The following is a 15365-nucleotide window of genomic DNA, read 5'->3' on the forward strand; positions in this document are numbered from 1 at the left end:
CTGTGTGGGTGACATTTGCGTAGAGCCCGGAGGAGAGCCCGAGGGAGCATCCTCAGGAACCCTGCACCTCCTTTGAGATCGGGTCTCTCACTTGCCTGGACCCAGCGATTAGGCAAGACTGGCTGGCCTGCAAGTCTGCTGTCACCAGAACTGGGATTACAAGTGTTCTGCTCTGTCAGGTTTGATGTGGGTTCTGGGATTGAACCCAGGTGTCCCTGCTTTCAAGGCAACCATCCCCAGCTCCAAATCACTTTTTAATGCGTGTTCTCATTGGGTGGCGACTTTCACGTGGGTGAGAATTCTGCTTCTGTCTTGTGCTGAACCCAGCACCAAATCCCCAACTCCCCAACTCAGTGACCTGTGACCCCAGACTGACATTTCTAATCTAAACATACAAATGTGACCCTACAACGCCATGTGTGGAAAAGTCCACAACAGCACTGGCAAGACCGCCAAAGTGCTCTGGAACTCTGGAGAGCTGTCCTCTCGCCTCTGAAACAGCACTGTGGCACGTGGGCCCTCTCCCAGCACACCATACACAGCAAGGTAATACATAAAAAAAAATCACACATCAACATCATTTCCTGTACAAAATTGTGTTCCAAAATACAATGTGACTTGCTCATTGTGTGTGTCTGTGTCAAGTGTCGTGAGTGTGGAGGTCTGAGGACAGCTTGAGATGGGTCTCTCCTTTCACCATATTGATTCCGGGTATCGAACTCAGGTCATCGAGCTTAGTGGCAAGCACCTCTACCTGCTGAGCCATCTAGCCTGCCCACAACACTGTTGTTGTTATTATTATGCTATTTTCAGACAGAGTCACACCATGCAGCTCTCGTTATCCTGGAATTCACAGAGATCCATGTCGTGGGATTTAAGCGCATGCATCTCCATCCCTGGTCATACAAAAGCATTTTTAAAGGGGCCTAAAATTACCTTTAGGCTCTGTGTATGAGAAACAAATCAATGTTGTTTTAGACTTTGGTTCCACGCCTAAGACAGGACACATCTATATGGAAATATTCCCAAGTCTGGAAATGCCCAGAATCTGAAACAATTTGGGTACAGAGGGGTTTGTTTTGTCACGTTTATATGTTTTTGAAACAGGGTCTCATTGCGTAGTTCAGCTGGTCAGGAACTTGTTAGGCAGACCAGGCTCTGACTCACAGATTCAGCTGCCTCTGCCTGACCACGCTGAGATCACAGGTGTGTCCAGCACACCCTGCTATGCAGAATATTGTGGAGTAGGGGACACTCAGCCATAATGGCTTTAGCCAAGGTAACTAGGAGTAGATGAGTCAAGTTTGGACTTAACCTACAGTAAAGAGATTCATGGGGCTCCTTGAGTTTAGACACTACAATGATATTAGGAGACAGGATCCAATCAGGTATGAGAACCAAAACCAAAACAACCAAAGCAGAATGGGGGGGGGGTGTCGGTATTTTCATCTTAACATGACCTCCAGGACACTGCCACATCCAGCCGCCCAGCCTAGTCGGCCTCCCATTGCTGGGTGATGGCCAGTGGCTGGCACAGAGGTAGGGACTCACCCACAGACGCAATGTCAGCCAGCTGGTCCTCGGCCTCCTCAGGGTTGAGCAGGTCCGTCTTGCTTTTCTTCAGGGTAGCTCTCCGCAGAGCTCCAACAAGGGAAACATGGCGAGAGAAGACGGCATTACCCTTTTATGCCAGGGTGGCAGCAGACACAGCGTACTGCCATGCCCACGATCCACAGCATGCCCACTGCATCCACGTGCAAACTGCCACTGGGGAAGGCAGGGAGTCCAGACGGGAGTCTAGTACTGTTCAGCTATAGTCCAAAGTCCAGGCTCAGAAACACTGTTTTCAACCTGGCCAGTTTTTAATTAGCAATTATTATTTTATGTGCCTGCGTGTTTTGCCTGAGTGTATGTCTGTGTAGCACATGTGTACGGCACACACAGAGGCCAGAAGAAGGCATCTGGTTCCTTGAGACCGGAGTTAAGAATGTTGTGGTCCACCATGTGGGTGCTGAGAAATTAAACCCAGGTCCTCTGGAAGAGCAGCCAGCGCTCTTAACTGCTCGGCCATCTCTCCAGTCCTGCTTGTTTTCTGAGACAGGGTCTCACTACGTAGCCCTGGCTGCCCTGGAATGCACAGGAATTTACCTGCTTCTGCCTCTGGAGCACTGGGATTGCAGGTGTGCATCACAATGCTGGCTCTGGTCCATTTTAATAGTCAGAGCACGGTTCACTTCCTAGAAGTCTTGGGACAGGAGGTATAGTCCACCCTTAACCTAGCACACATGTGCTGCACTGGCTGGGGCTGGGGCAGCTGTCCCGTGCCAAGGCTTGCTCCCCAAGGCTCTCCAGCAGATATACACTCTAAAGGAGACTCAGAACACTCCACAGAGAATCATTCTACTCCCAAGTAAAAGATCTATGATTCTTGATTTCTTTCTGTCATTTTGCTATTAATTTTTTTCCTAATTATTTTTTGTTGCTGCACAAAATAGTGGTTTTTAAGAAAAGATTTAAGCCTGGTGGTGGTGGTGCACACCTTTAATCCTAGCACTCGGGAGGCAGAGGCAGGCAGATAGATCTCTGTAAGCTCAAAGCCAGCATGGTCTACAAGAGCTAGTTTCAGGACAGGCTCCATAGTTACAGAGAAACCCAGTTTCAAAGAACCAAAAGAAAAAGAAAGATTTACAAAAGAAATCAAGTACATGTGTATTTGTGCACGAGTGGCCAGAAGAGGGGTCAGATCTCTGGAGTTGGAGAGACAGGCATGAGCTGCCATGTAGGCGCTGGGAGGGGAACCTGGGTCCTCTGGAAAAGCAGCAAGTGCTCTTAACTGAAGATCCATCTCTCCAGACTCCCCCAAATAGTAGGACATTTTATATACCTGTAACACTACACTGGATTCCTATCTGTCCTCTACTGCTTTTCCTTCCACTGCTGGGCAGAGGGCAGGGCTGGGATTTAGGAAGCAACTGAGCTGTGGGGGCCTGGCTGGTTGGAGTGGACCACATTTGTCAGGGACAGTAAGGGTGGGCAGTCTCTCTCTCTCTCTCTCTCTCTCTCTCTCTCTCTCTCTCTCTCTCTCTCTCTCTCTCTGCCTTTCTTGGCAGTGCTGCAGATGAAACCCAGAACTTTATGCATGTGCTCTGTCAGTCTAGCCAGGAGATGGGATTCTTCCTCATTATTAGTAACACTGGTGTGTGTGCACGTATGTGTGTGCGTATGTGTTAGCTTGTGTCTGAACACACTGCTTTCTCTGCTTCTGCCATGTGGGTTCTGGGGCTGGAACTCAGGCCACTAAGCTTGGACACAGACATTTTCATCCACTAAATCACCTCACCAGCCCTATTATGTGCACTTTACGGAAGAGCGACACAGTGAACACACAGTTAAAGGAGAAAAGGACAAGTCAGGAATGAACCTCCTCCTGCCCCCCACGAGGTTCTGAAATTCCTCCCAGAGGCCCATTCCTCAATAACTCAAACCTCCATGCACAGCCCAGTCTCCCTGGCAAGGCCTACTATACTGGCTAGAACCAGTCACCCGTGCCCAGCCCCAGCTAACCCCACTCCCCTGGGACCCGCCTTCATGCTGAGCTCAGAGCAGTTACCATCAAAAGGGTGCCTCTGCTCCACATCAGTTTCGTCCTCTGCGAGGATCACCTCTTCTGAGGAGAAAAAGCAGAGTTAAGGTCCTTCCTGAAGGGCTTTCCAGGAGACTGACCCTCAAGGACGGACCCTGGCCACACCCACTGCCCCTGGCCAATGGTCTAGTCCAACCTGATCCAGAAAGCTCAGCTGCTTCCTGCATCCTGGCCCCACCTAGCAGAGGGTACAATGGGCAGCAGAAGTAGTTTGGATGTAATTTAGGCATAGATGGGCTCCACATTGTGAAACAGCGCTTTAAGAGGCAGGTCCTTAAGTTACAGGATGTGTGTCCTTGGAAGGGACGTCTGAGCTCTCTGCACAAGTCAGCTGTCAGGGTCCTTTCACTTCCTTGTCTGCTGATGTCTCTTAAGTCCCAGCTCCACCATGTCCAGCACAGACCTAGAGTGTTCTCTAGGCTGAGTTCCTTTGGAGCCATGACCTAGAACCTTAGTTCTGTGGTCAGACGTGAAAGTCCCCACAGGCTCATACACTTGAGACCTTGCTCCCCAGACGGTGGTGGTGTTTGGGAAGGTTGCATGGAGGAAGCGAGTCACTGGGGGCGGGTCTTCCTGCTCACAGCCAAGCCCCACATCTTGTTCTGGTTCTGCTTGCCCGCTGAGTGTGAATGTCATGCAACCAGCCAGCCTACTGCTGCTGCCATCATGCCTCCACCTCCTGCTTCCATGTCTACCCACCCTGACGGGCTCTATCACTTTGGAGCTGTGTGCGAGCCAAAACAAAACCTTTGCCTCTTAGGTTGCTTTCATCACAGCAAGAAGAAAGTAAGAGACACTTAGTAACCGCTGATGCTTACCTCTTCCCGTCAGTAGTCTGCCTTGAATACCACATTATAACTACAACTGGGTTAATGTAACAGCATCGGCTCACCTCAGGCTACTGGCCCTGCTCTACCTGGCCTGCCAGGGACACCAATTCCTTCTGCTTCTGTTGGCTTCTGTTCCAGGAGCTCTGCACTTGCTCTTTCCCCTCTCTCAACCTCTCTCCCACTCAGCAACCCCAGAGCCCCCCTTTCACTTCCTTTAAGTCTGTGTTCAGACTTTTTTGTTCATGGAGACCTTAGCTGTTCAGCTGACCCTAGCTGTCCCCTGCCACCTTGCCTTTTCTCTTCCCTACTTCTGTGTTTGAGACAGTCTCGCTGTATAGCCCAGGCTGGCCTCCCACTCCTGATCCTCCCGTTTTACTGCTCCAGTGCTGAGACAAGGTGTTTCAGGATGTCTGGTCTTGCTTATTTTCCTTCTTAGCTCTTGGTGGGGGGGGCTTGTCTCTCACTAGCCAGCTGCAGGGATCTGCCACATTCTCAGTGTGTACGACCACTGTGCACGGCACAGAGCAGGTGTCCTGTGTTTGCCAGGTGCCTGGTAAATAAACACATGCCTACTGGCGTGAGGTGCTACTCCGACCCTCTCAGCCTGGTTGTCTTACTGGATCCTCAGCAGCCCTGTTCACAGGTGGTCTGCTCCCCACAGGTACTGGTTCTGCTTCCAGACTGACCCCAACACAGCCCCGAAACACCAAGTGAAGCAAAAGTGCATCTATATGGAATATTAGTTTAAGATGTGCTGCATTCTTTTACGTTGCATTTGTCTGATCTGTAAGGCTATGTTATTTGCCTGTCTAAAACATTTGATTGGTCTAATAAAGAGCTGAACGGCCAATAGCTAGGCAGGAGAGGGATAGGCGGGGTTGCCAGGCAGAGAGAATAAATAGGAGGAGGAATCCAGGGAAGAGGAGGAGGACACAAGGGGCCAGCCACACAGCCAGCCACTGTCAGCCATGGAGGAAGAAGGGAAGAAGGCATATAGAATAAAGAAAGGTAAAAAGCCCAGAGGCAAAATGCAAAAGAAGAGAAATGGGATAATATAAGTTAGAAAAGCTGGCTAGAAACAAGCCACACTAAGGCCAGGCATTCATAAGTAAGAATAAGTCTCCATGTATTTATTTGGCAGTTGGGTGGCGGGTTCCCAAAGAATAAAAAACAAACAAACAAACCCAACAACATCTGTACCCAACGTTCACAGACATTTTTCTTGTCCTTCCCTAGCAATACACAACTGCCTAAGGCACTAGCTTACTGTGAGTCCAAGACCCCATAAGAGGTGGTGTGAAGACTACAGATATACTAGGTCATTCTGTAGGGCTCTGGGCATTTGCTGATTCTGGTGGCTGTGGGTTCCTGAAACCAAGCATCCAGATGCCATTGGATTACTTCACCATTATCACCTTCATTTAATAGTCAAGGAAACTGAGTCATTGTAGAGGTACAGAGCTAAGAGGAGTTGGAGATGGGACATGCACCCATGTTTGATTTAAAATGTGACTAGGATAAACCAGCGGTGGCAGAAGCAAGAGGATCAGGAGTTCAAGGTCATCCTTGGCTAGTCTGAGACTAGTCTGGGCTACTTGAGCCCCCGCCCCCCCCCCCCCCCCCCCGTCTCAAAAACAAACACGCCTTTAATTCCAGCACTCTGGAGGCAGAGGCAGGGGATCTCTGTGAGCTCGAGGCCAGCCTGGTCTACAGAGTGAGTTCCAGGACAGGCTCCAAAGCTACAGAAACACCTTGTCTCAGAAAAAAACCAAACAACAACAACAACAACAACAAAAACCAACCAACCAACCAAGATTTCATCTCAAAGTGGTTCCTCTCTCTCTCTCTCTCTCTCTCTCTCTCTCTCTCTCTCTCTGTGTGTGTGTGTTTCTCTCTCTGTCTCTCTCTGTGTGTCTCTCTCTGTCTCTCTGTCCCTCTCTGTCCCTCCCTCTCCCTCTCCCCCCCCTCTCTTTCTCTCTCTCGTCTGAGGGAGGTCTCACTATATATAGCCCAGGCTGTCTTCAAACATAACCTTCCTGCCTCAGTCTCATGTGATGGTTTGTTTTAACGCCACCTTTTCATGAATTAGAATCGTTTGAATGGGAAGCCTTGTCCAAGGAATGGTCTAGTCTTATCTGGTGTGGGAAGAATATGTAGCAGCCCAGAGGGCAATGGCGTGGCAGAGGAGGTTGTCTGGCCGCCTTTCTCAGAGGAGTCAATCTCTTCTTCATTTGCTGCTGCTGATCCTTCCCTGGTATCAGAACCAGCCTTTCCAGGCTTCTGTCACTGAGGACATGTGACTCTCCAGGTTTTTAGTACCAGATAGGGACTTCCAAGGCACCCAAGCCTGCAGATGGAGGAACTACTGTGTCCCTGGGCTTTGCAGTGTGGAGAGCAAGCTAGTAATCAGTGTTCCTCCATGGTGTCTGTTTCAGTTCCTGCGTTGAACTTTGCCCTTGACTTCCCTCGGGGGTGGGCTATAAAGAGTAAGCTAACATCGACCCTTTTGGCCATTGTGTTTGCCACAGCAAGAGCAAGTGAACCAGCAGCGCCTCCAACGCTGGGCTCCAGGTGGGCATCATAGGCCCTGCTCTGTGGTGGATTCTTCCTGCTAAAATCCCAGGCTGGCAACCTGAATCCTCTGTCTCCACCCATCACCCTCGCTTAGGCCCCTCCAATGGGTAACTGTGACTCTAGGATGCCATCCCTGGACACCAGGGTGAAAGGACCTAACCTGCTTTTGAGATCCACTCCATGTATCCATTGAGCTCACGTTCAATCTGCTGTTGTCTCCTGAGCTTCAGAAAAGCCCTCCTGTTCTCCACACGCTCCCTTTCTTTGGCAAACTCCCTGCAGAATCACAAAGAAGCCAGAGGTTGGTGATGATAGGGTTTGATCGGTAAACACCTGTCGACCATGGGCAGAGCCCTGGGATCCCCCCACAGCACAGCATAAACCTGGCATGGGAGCATGTGCCCTGTTATCCCAGCCTTCAGAAGATGGAGGCAGGAGAATCACAAACTCAAGGTCATCATTCTGGGCTGCAGGAGACCCTGTCTTAAAAACAGAAAACACTCTCTTGACTCCCCCAACAACACGGATTCTGTTGTTAGGAAAACTTTCAGAGGCCACGTGTGTTTGGGGATGCAGTGAAGGGCAGTGGTTCTCAACACGGAAGTCAGTCCTTTAGGAGGGCGTCCTAATCTTTCAGGGCTGGGAGTGTCTGACAGTGTACACATTTTCCAATGTTCCCATACATCTGAGCTTGAAGCTAAGCCAACTGCTGCTGCCACACACCAGTCTCCTCTTTCAGAACACTCCTGCTAAACCCCTCCAGTCCGCTTGCTGTCAGCAGCTGTCCTTCCTGTTTGGCTCACAGGGCAGCCATCTTGTGAGTATCAGGTGGTCATCTTGAGACATTAGCTATCTGTCAGCAAAAGTCTTGGATAAGAACGTCAGAGCAGAAACCTGGAGGAACCAGGGGTTGCTATTTGGCAGCATCGGGCTGCATCATGTGCTCCCATAATTCTTTACTGAGAAATATGAAGTCTATTTATAATTAAAATTTTTTAACTAAAGTAATTTTGGGGATTTGGGGGGCATTTATGTTAGAATGCATTTAACATACTTATTTATAATTTTTATTTACGTGTCTGTGTGTGTACCACGCTTAAGCAGGTGCCCTTGGAGTCTAGAAGAGGATGTCAGATCCTGTATAGCTGGAGTTACAGGTGGTTACAAGCTGCCCAGTGTGGATATTGAGAACTGAACTTGGGTCCTCTGCAATAGCAGTAATCACTCTTTTCCTTTTTAGATGTATGTGCTTGAGCATTTTGCCTGCAGGTATGTGTGAGCATCAGGTATGTGCCTGGTGCCAGAGGTCAGAATAGGGCATCACACTCCTGGGAACCAAGCCCATGCCCTCAACTGTTGAATTATCTCTCTAGCCCCACACCTTTATTGAGACAGGGTTTCACTATGGTCTTGAATGCTCAGAGATGCACTTGCTTTTGCCTCCAGAGCACTGGGATCAAGGACGTGCATCAACATGACCAGCCTATCTGTAAGCATGCTTGACCGCTGGGCTATCTCTTCAGTCCCAAGGAAAACACATGTTTGATATCTATCTATCTATCTATCTATCTATCTATCTATCTGTCATTGTTTTGTTTTTATGAGACAGTGTCTCATTCTGTAACCCAACTTGGCCTGGGATGACTATGAAGTACATTTGTGGCAATTCTCCTGTCTCTACTTGAGTGTTGGGATTATATGTGTGAGTCACTGCCCATAGCTTCATAGCTTGTTATTTTTTTATTTTTTTAAGAATTATTTAGTTGCATTTTGTGTGTATGGGTGTTTTGCTTGCATGTATGTCTGTGTACTATGTATATGCCTGGTACCTGGAGGTCAAAAAAAGTTGTTGAATTCCTGGGAACTAGAGTTAAAGATGGTTGTTAATGGCCATCTGGGTTCACTTAAGAGCAGCCAGTGTTCTCAAACACCAAGCCATCTCTCCAGCTCCTCAAAATATTGGTTTTATATATATATTAAAAAAACCAACAGACAAGAAAACCCAATAAGGGTTTCCTCATTGATCGATCCTAGCAGTACACAATCTATACAGTGGGCTTGCTAATAAAACCAGGAAAGAAGTTTACTCATTAGGAAGAGTGGGATGGAGGGTGGACTAGCAGTGACTTACCCAGATAGCACACCCAGTACAAGGTTCAGCATAAAAAAGGAGCCGATGATGATGAGGGGGATGAAGTACAACCAGTTCCAAGTGTTCCCTGAGGCATCGTTGCTCTGCAAAGAGGGAAAGCATGTGAGGTGGGACTGAGGAGCAGCAATAGGGTTAGCTTCACATCTCCTGTGATTGACTTGTGGGATCCTGGCACTCTGGAAGCCAAGTGGAGGATAAAGTTTAGATGGTGGGGAATATCATCAAGGTGCCACCAGGGGACAAAGCTCTCTCATGTCACACACAGTTCTCAAGGAATCTGGGAGCCAAGGTGATACCTAAGAGGATTTTGGACCTGAGTCTGAAATGAGAAGGAAACACACACACACACACACACACACACACACACACACACACACACCACTGAAATGTAGAAAGGTAGAAAGGAATGAATCCCTGGATCCCACATGAATCTTTACATAGTCACCATTTCCCCTTAGAGGAAGCCTTCCTCAAGTTTATCTCCTTCACTCCCTGGAATGCGATGAGAATCACATGACAGAAAAATATCTCTAGGGAGCAGGACTCCACAGATAGAATACTTTTGAAATGGAAAACAGAAAACTGTAAGAGGAGAATGAGAGAAAAAGAAGAGGAAAACAGAAAATGAAGAGCATGGAGAAAGGAGGGGGAAGGGGATGAGAGGAAAGGGGGAGAGTTGGTTGCAGGGAACGACTGGTATGAGCACTAAGTGAGGATTTACTATGTGCCTGCCCTCCTCTAAACATATCACTTATATAATTCACTTGTATCTTCTTCACAAAGCACTGTATAACCACCATGTGTACTTTTGCAACTGGAATGAAGGCTGAGAAAGACAACCAACCAGCCCAGAGTCACAGAGTGCCAGATGTGGGTTTTGAATGTCCAAATCTGTGGACCTGACCTGTGTCCTGGAGAAGATTCTCCTACAGTCTAGGGACAGTGGATTCTTCCAGTGGTTGATCACCTGTGGCACTTGGAAAATGTCTGTGCTTAAGTGTGGCTTTAAAAGCTCATCTTTAGAAGTAAGCACAAGTATTATAGGAAGAAAGCTAAAACAATAAATGCTGACATTACAATCACTAGTGAGGCTATGGAGCAACTGGAACATTCAGGTCCTGCTGACACAAGGGCACTATAATATATTAGTGTCCTGTAGCTACTGTAACAAAAGTCACAAATTGGACGACTTTAAAAATGGAAATTTATCTCACAGTTCTGTAGGGTAGAACTCTAAGGTCAATTTGTGGGCATGGTTGGTTCTTCTGAAGGCCGGGAGAGGATCTGTTTCCCACCTTTCTCCAGGCATCTGATACTTCTCTGGCCGTCCTGTGTCATTCACCTCCAACTCTGCCTTCATCTTAACATGGCAGACTTCCTGTGTGTGTCTGTGACTATATTTATCCTTTCCATAAAGTCATAAAGTCATATGGCTTAGGGACATCTACTGACCCCTAAAATGAAAAATTACGTATGCAGTGACTATTTCCAAATGGTGCCTGCGATGACAGCCAGGCACCAGCACACCAAGATAATGTAAGTTTTGAGAGGTGCATCACCAAGCCCTGGCCACGCCACTCCCAGATGGTTGCCCAATGGAAATGTGAAGCTATGTTCACCTCAGACATGCACACCATGTTCACAGTGCACACCATAAAAATGCCCCAAGCTGTGAACAATCTAGAACATTACCAGCAGGGGGCGGTATACAAGAGTGGGATTCGGATGACAGGCTGCCACAGGAACCTGTACAGCAATGCCAAGTGAAAATTTCCACACACAGACAGCACGCATGTGTGACTGACTCCTAGCCAGACACAGAATTACATGTTGTATAGCAATTTCTTCTGAGATAAAACCAGTCACCTCAGAGGGAGGTTTCTTAATAAACAGAGGATGTTCTTTTTTTGGGGGGGGGGCGGGTTGTTTTGTTTTGGACAGAGGATGTTCTAAGGGGAGGTGAAACAATCCACTTTGCAGGGATTCTCCTTAAATTCAGGAAGCAAACAACTCAAAATCTTCAGGAAGCCTCTGGAACTGACCAGATTCACTATGCCTCTCCCTCCCCAAGGGCTGCTGCTGGACTCTCAGACAAGACGAGCCTCCTGAAAGAAGCAGGGACCAGACACATTGCTTGAGAGAGACTCACACCGCTGGGCCACCTGAGAGAGAGAGTTTTCTACCTGTTTACCTGGCTGCAGGTGTAGTGCATTCCAGGTCTCCAGTTTTTGTGAGCTGCCACCATTGTTGGAGTGGGCTTTGGTGACACAGCTGTCTTTGAGTCATTTTTGTTCTTTTAAGTAACCCCTCACACACACTCCTGTAAGTAACTTCAGGAAAACTTACTGGTTCGCCACACTGGACTTTGGTGGTGTCCGTGCTTTGGTTCCCTGTCTGAGGTGGGTGCGTCCCTCCTCAGAATCCTCCAGGAACAGTACCACACAACAGCATGAAACATTCTGCAGCCAGACACATCAAGGATGCAAGGAAAAAAGCTACCTGTGACCCCAGCTACATGGGAGGTGGGGTGACTCGAGCACAGAGTGCAATGTCAACCCAGGCAGCGCAGACTGTTGCAAAAGCTAACCACTCGCCTTTAATCTAGTCTATATAGAGAATTCCAGCAAGCCAGACGGCAGTGAGAGCCTGTCTAAAAAAATAACACAGTTAAGAGAGGGCTGGGGGTGTGGCTTAGAAGTAGAGCACTGGCATGCATTAGACTCTGAGTTCCATCTCCTGCAATATGAGAAAAAGAATTAGCTACATTTATTGCTAATATATTTACTCACAAAATTAAAGCAAAGAGTCACTTTTAGTCACGGCCACTGACTAAAATGGCCACTGGAGAAAATGAGTGTCCGGGACCCTCCCCAGTCCACAGTCTGGGCTGCCAACCCCAGCACCCAGTTCCCGAAAGACTCTGAAGGAAGAAAGAAGCCATTGGAATATGCTGGACAGAAGGCAGCACGGCTTTGTCCTCCTCTTGGCACGGTGGGGCTGAGCTTCTCGTTCGAGTTCCTCAGGCTAAATATAGTCCTGGGAGCTAGAGCCAGCCCTAGCAGCAGCCAGCAGGAAGCAGGGCTCTGGGCTGTCACATGGGATGGCTCGGATGGGGACAGAGCGGGTGGTGGAGGGGCGGGAAGGTAGCCTCTTTCCTCAGCTGTACTCGGCTGCACTGAACTCCCTGACAAGGGCTGTGTGACAGGCGTGGAGCTTTGGCCTATTGAAACCGACGAAAATCCTCCTGTGAACCCCCAGAAGGAGAGTACGACCATTTGTCCTCTCAGGTGGGAAACCCATGCTCACTGGCCTGCGGTGCATGGAGTCTCCCATGATCCATGAGTGTCACCCAGACTCTGCAGGTATTACATATCAAGATGAAGTCGGCAGGGCAGGTCCTAATCTTGTGATAATGTCCTTTCACAAAGAGGCAGTCAGGACAGAGAGATGGACGTACAGAGAAGGACGAGGCAATGGGGAGGTGAAGGCAGGGATGAAGAATATCAGTGAGCAAAGAGACAGAAAGAAAGGATTCCATACAGGTGTCTGAAGGCCACAGCCTGCTTACACTTCTGGAGTGAGGAGAGGACAAATTTCTGTTGTTTTAAGCCACTCAGTTTAAGGGAAGAAGGGACAGGGAAGGGGCACGTCCGTTAGAGACAGCCCTGATGCCTGCTTTCTCACCTAGCCTCTGACTGACAGTCTTTTCAGGTTTGAGTTCACCCATGGATGAACCCCTCCCCACCAGGAGGCCAGCCACCCTCACTGTCAGGTTCCCAGTGATGAACCTTCTCCCTCTTCCCCCAGAGGCCAGCATCCTCATGATCCACTTCTCAGTTAGGACCATCCTCAACACAGCAGTTGTGAAAACATTACCTGCGCACAATTGCTGGGATAAAACCTCCCGACAAGGGCAACCCAAGGGCAAGTGTTCCAGCTCAGAGTTCAGCCCTGCAGTCCCTCCCAGTGGGGAAGTCAAGACACCAGGAGGTAGGAGCAGCCACGCTGCAGTCAGGAGCAGAGGGGTGGGACTGTGTTTGGTTTTGTTTCTCCTCTTTACACAGTGCAAGATCCCAGCCTAAGAAAGGCTTGTTTCCTTGGTGGTCACTGAGGTCCTTCTTCCTCAGCGGACCTCATTGAGATAGTCTCTCCTGAGCCCGGTGGTGGTGGTGCAAGGCTTTAATACCAGCATTTGGGAGGCGGAGGCAGGCAGATCTCTGTAAGTTGGAGGTTAGCCTGGTCTACAGAGTGAGTTCTAGGACAGCTAGGGCTACACAGAGAAACCCTGTTTCAAACAAACAAAAAACCCAAACCAAAAATCAAACCAACCAACCAACCAACCAACCAACCAACCAACCAAACAAACAAACAAACAACCAAACAAACCAAAAACCAAACCAAGCAAGCAAACAAGAGAAACAGGTGTGCCTAGGTGTGTCTCCAGGTGACTCCAGGTCCTGTGAGGTTGACAACACTCACCACATGTCACGTTCTCGCACCCTGAAGTAACCCTCCCTCATTTATATTCCTGTATCTCCACACTTGTGCACCTGTGAGTTAAGCCCAGTGAATTCACGGGTTTGCCAAACTGGACTCTGGTGGGATCGCTCCTCTGGCTATGGGTTCTCTGTCTGGAGTGGACAGACCTCTGCTTACTTCCCTGGGAAAGGTTAACGGCACCACATCACACAGGTGGGCAGCAAATGGTTTCCCCTTCATTCTGCTTTCTGACTTTTAATGCACATCCCTTCTGGTGGCATTCAGCACCCTGTCTCAGCTGATAGTAAGCAGCCCCCAGGAGCCCGCAGCTCTGACTCATCATGAGCACTGCTGAGTCCTTGTGTGGTGCTTGGCACTTAGTGAGCACTCGATAAATACTCTCCAGGCAAATTAATGGCTGAAGCCCAGAGAAATCCTTAGGTGCCTTCTGCCTTATGGTTTATTTACCTCTTTTTTTTTTTTTTTTTTTGAGCCTGGTTCATTCAGGAAAAAAAAAAAGCCACAGAGAAGATATAAGAAAAAAAAAGACAACCTCAATTTAAGAAGACAATCAACTCTAGTTTCTTAGATAAAGATGAGGTGGATTCGACCCTGAAGAGCCAAGGTTTGGCGGTGACCTTGGAGGCCAGAGGCCCCAGTTTGTACTTGTCAACACGCGGATTCTCAGCTGTTGTTACTCTGGGGACATCCTGTGAGGCCTGTCACCACCGCTGCTTCCTGGGTTCCCTCTCTTACCTTCACCTGCCCCTCCACCTCCTGTGCAGCTTCAGTGCTGCTCAAAAAGACCAGGGCAGTCCTGCCTCAGGGCTTCTGTCCTGGCTGTTCCACCCGCCTGGGTTGTCCTTCTAAGAAGACCTGTGGGCTACTCTCACCTCTGTTAGTCTTCTCAGGAGGAGACTACCCACCTGTCCCTTGGGTAGTCTGTGACCCTTGACTGCCTCACTGCCCTAAGCTCATATGACGGTCTCACACTATCTCAAATGCACCGCATCTACAAGTTTTCTTTAGTATGTGTGTGTCTGCATGTTCCGGTATGTGTTGGGTAAGGGAAGCCACGGCTCCAGTTCCTTTGAGATAGGGTCTCTTACTGGTCTTGGCCTTGTTCCAGTAGGTAAGGCTAGCCCCATGGATTCTCATCTCTGCCTCCACAGAGCTGGGGTTACAGGCATGCAGCACCTTGCCTGGGGTGAGGCCTTCCTGCTGGCAAGACAAGTGTCTCCTGGCTGACTCAGGTTCTAAAGAGTGCAGATCGTACAGGTGTGCAGCCCCGTTCTGTCCGTATGAGCCACACGGAACATAAAATAGTCTGTGCCCACGGTCTGTGATCTCACAGTCACGTCACCCACTAGAAGGGCAACTCTTCAGCGTCTGAAATGTCACGACACAGGAGGTGTCGCCAATACACACACGTACGGTGGGCATTCACAGGGTGCTGCTTATCGCAGGTATTCAACGGTTGCTTGTTGGATGAATGAGTGCTTGGCAGTCCCCCAGAGTCACCTGATTCGAAACGAGACAAGTATCTGTGAATGAGAAAAGGCTTAGGCCACAGATTCATCCCCACTGTTTGTGATCATCAGTCAAGAGGGGTGAGGTTATTAACAGACAGTCCATGGTTTGGCTGCTTCTTCACTGACATTAACCAATGGGAAGAAAGGGAGTAAAA

The 15365-nt window shown here is 48.9% G+C and overlaps 1 protein-coding gene across 1 annotated transcript in view; it reads right to left on the reverse strand.

Moving 5' to 3' along the window:
* The window catches only part of Cacna1a (calcium voltage-gated channel subunit alpha1 A), a 270463-nt gene that overhangs the window by 102482 nt on the left and 152616 nt on the right, over positions 1 to 15365 (reverse strand). The window contains 4 exon segments of the mRNA XM_038312389.1: positions 1552 to 1641; positions 3611 to 3667; positions 7208 to 7323; positions 9179 to 9282. Coding sequence (XP_038168317.1) covers positions 1552 to 1641; positions 3611 to 3667; positions 7208 to 7323; positions 9179 to 9282 — 367 coding nt within the window.

Source organism: Arvicola amphibius, chromosome 15 (genome assembly GCF_903992535.2).
Source record: "Arvicola amphibius chromosome 15, mArvAmp1.2, whole genome shotgun sequence".
NCBI lineage: Eukaryota > Metazoa > Chordata > Mammalia > Rodentia > Cricetidae > Arvicola > Arvicola amphibius.